The sequence below is a fragment of the Neopelma chrysocephalum genome, unplaced genomic scaffold, assembly GCF_003984885.1.
Source record: "Neopelma chrysocephalum unplaced genomic scaffold, ASM398488v2 Primary Assembly neopelma1_325, whole genome shotgun sequence".
Lineage (NCBI taxonomy): Eukaryota > Metazoa > Chordata > Aves > Passeriformes > Pipridae > Neopelma > Neopelma chrysocephalum.
This window is the reverse complement of record NW_020897988.1, coordinates 1,156-2,615: the sequence shown is the minus strand read 5'-3', so window position 1 is coordinate 2,615 and position 1,460 is coordinate 1,156. Positions and strand designations below refer to the sequence as shown.

The 1,460-nt window shown below is 56.8% G+C and overlaps 1 protein-coding gene across 1 annotated transcript in view; it reads right to left on the bottom strand.

The window, feature by feature from the left end:
* The window catches only part of LOC113978428 (cingulin-like), a gene marked incomplete at its 5' end in the record, with an annotated part of 1,456 nt that extends 519 nt beyond the window's left edge, over positions 1-937 (bottom strand). Inside the window, 3 exons of the mRNA XM_027705362.1 lie at positions 316-479; positions 561-669; positions 771-937. Of these exons, the coding sequence (XP_027561163.1) occupies positions 316-479; positions 561-669; positions 771-937 (440 nt within the window). The remainder of the gene's footprint in view (positions 1-315; positions 480-560; positions 670-770) is intronic.
* Between the last annotated feature and the right edge of the window lie 523 nt (positions 938-1,460).

Here is a 1,460-nt window from a genome sequence, read left to right as displayed (position 1 = left end):
GACCCCCTGTGATGGATCCAGGACCCCTGTGATGGATCCAGGACCCCCCATGACAGATCCAGGACCCCTGTGACGGATCCAGGACCCCTCGTGATGGATCCAGGACTCCCTGTGATGGATCATTTCCCCCTGTGATGGATCCAGGACCCCCTGAGATGGATCCAGGACCCCTGTGACGGATCCAGGACCCCCTGTGACGGATCCAGACCCCCTGTGACGGATCCAGGACCCCTGTGACGGATCCAGGACCCCTGTGACGGATCCAGGACCCCCTGTGACAGATCCAGGACCCCCCCAGCCCCCAGGGTTCCCTACCAGGCCTCCTTCTCCAGCGCCTTGACGCGGTTCTGCAGCTGCTCGTTGAGCTCATGCTGCTCCTCCAGCTCCCGCTGCGCCTTTTTCCGCGCCCCCTCCAAGCGCTCGATCTCCTCCTCTGCCTCGTCCACCTGACGCTTCAGGGCCTTCACCCGCAGGCTCAGCTGTAAATCCATGGAATTAGGGCTGGGAAAAGTCTCCCTGAGCCCTCCAGCAGCCCCCTAAGGGTCTCATCCCTGCCCAACCTGGTCCTTCTGGTTGGTGACGTTCTGCCGCTCGTCGTCGATCTGGATGGTGAGTTCCTTCACCTTCCTCTCCAGCTTGCGGTTGGAGGAGAGCAGGACGTTCTTCTCCCTGTGGGACAGCAACAGAGGGATTGTGGGACCCCTTCCCAGGAAGAGAATACACCCCTAAAATTGGGAAGACACCCCTAAAATTGGGAATATCCACGGTACCTCTCCTCGGCCTGCAGCTGGTCCTGCAGCTCCTCCAGCCGCGCTTCCAGCTGGGACACGTTGGTGCTGGGCCGGTGCTGCCCCTCGGAGCTGGCCAGGCGGTTCTTCAGCTCCTTGTTCTGCAAAATATCCACCCCCAAAATTATCCCTGTCACCCCCCCCCACTTCTGCAAAATCCCCCCCTCAAAGTTTTATCCCCTTCTGCAAAATCCTCCTCAAAATTGTATCCCTCTCATCCCCCACATTTCTGCAAAATCCCCCCAAAATTTTACCCCTGTCACCCCCTCACTTCTGCAAAATCCCCCCAAAATTTTATCCGTCATCCCCCACATTTCTGCAAAATCCCCCCAAAACTTTATCCCTGTCACCCCCACCACCACTTCTGCAAAATTCCCCCCCAAATTTTATCCCTGTCACCCCCCACTTCTGCAAAATCCCCCCCAAATTCTGCAAAATCCCCCCAAAATTTTACCCCTGTCATCCCCCACATTTCTGCAAAATCCCCCCAAAATTTTATCCCTCTCACCCCCCACTTCTGTTTTACCCCTGTCACCCCCACTTCTGCAAAAAATCCCCCCAAATTTTATCCCTGTCACCCCCCCACTTCTGCAAAATCCCCTCCCCAAAATTTTATCCCTGTCACCCCCCACTTCTGAAAAATCCCCCCAAATTATCCCTGTCACCCCCCCC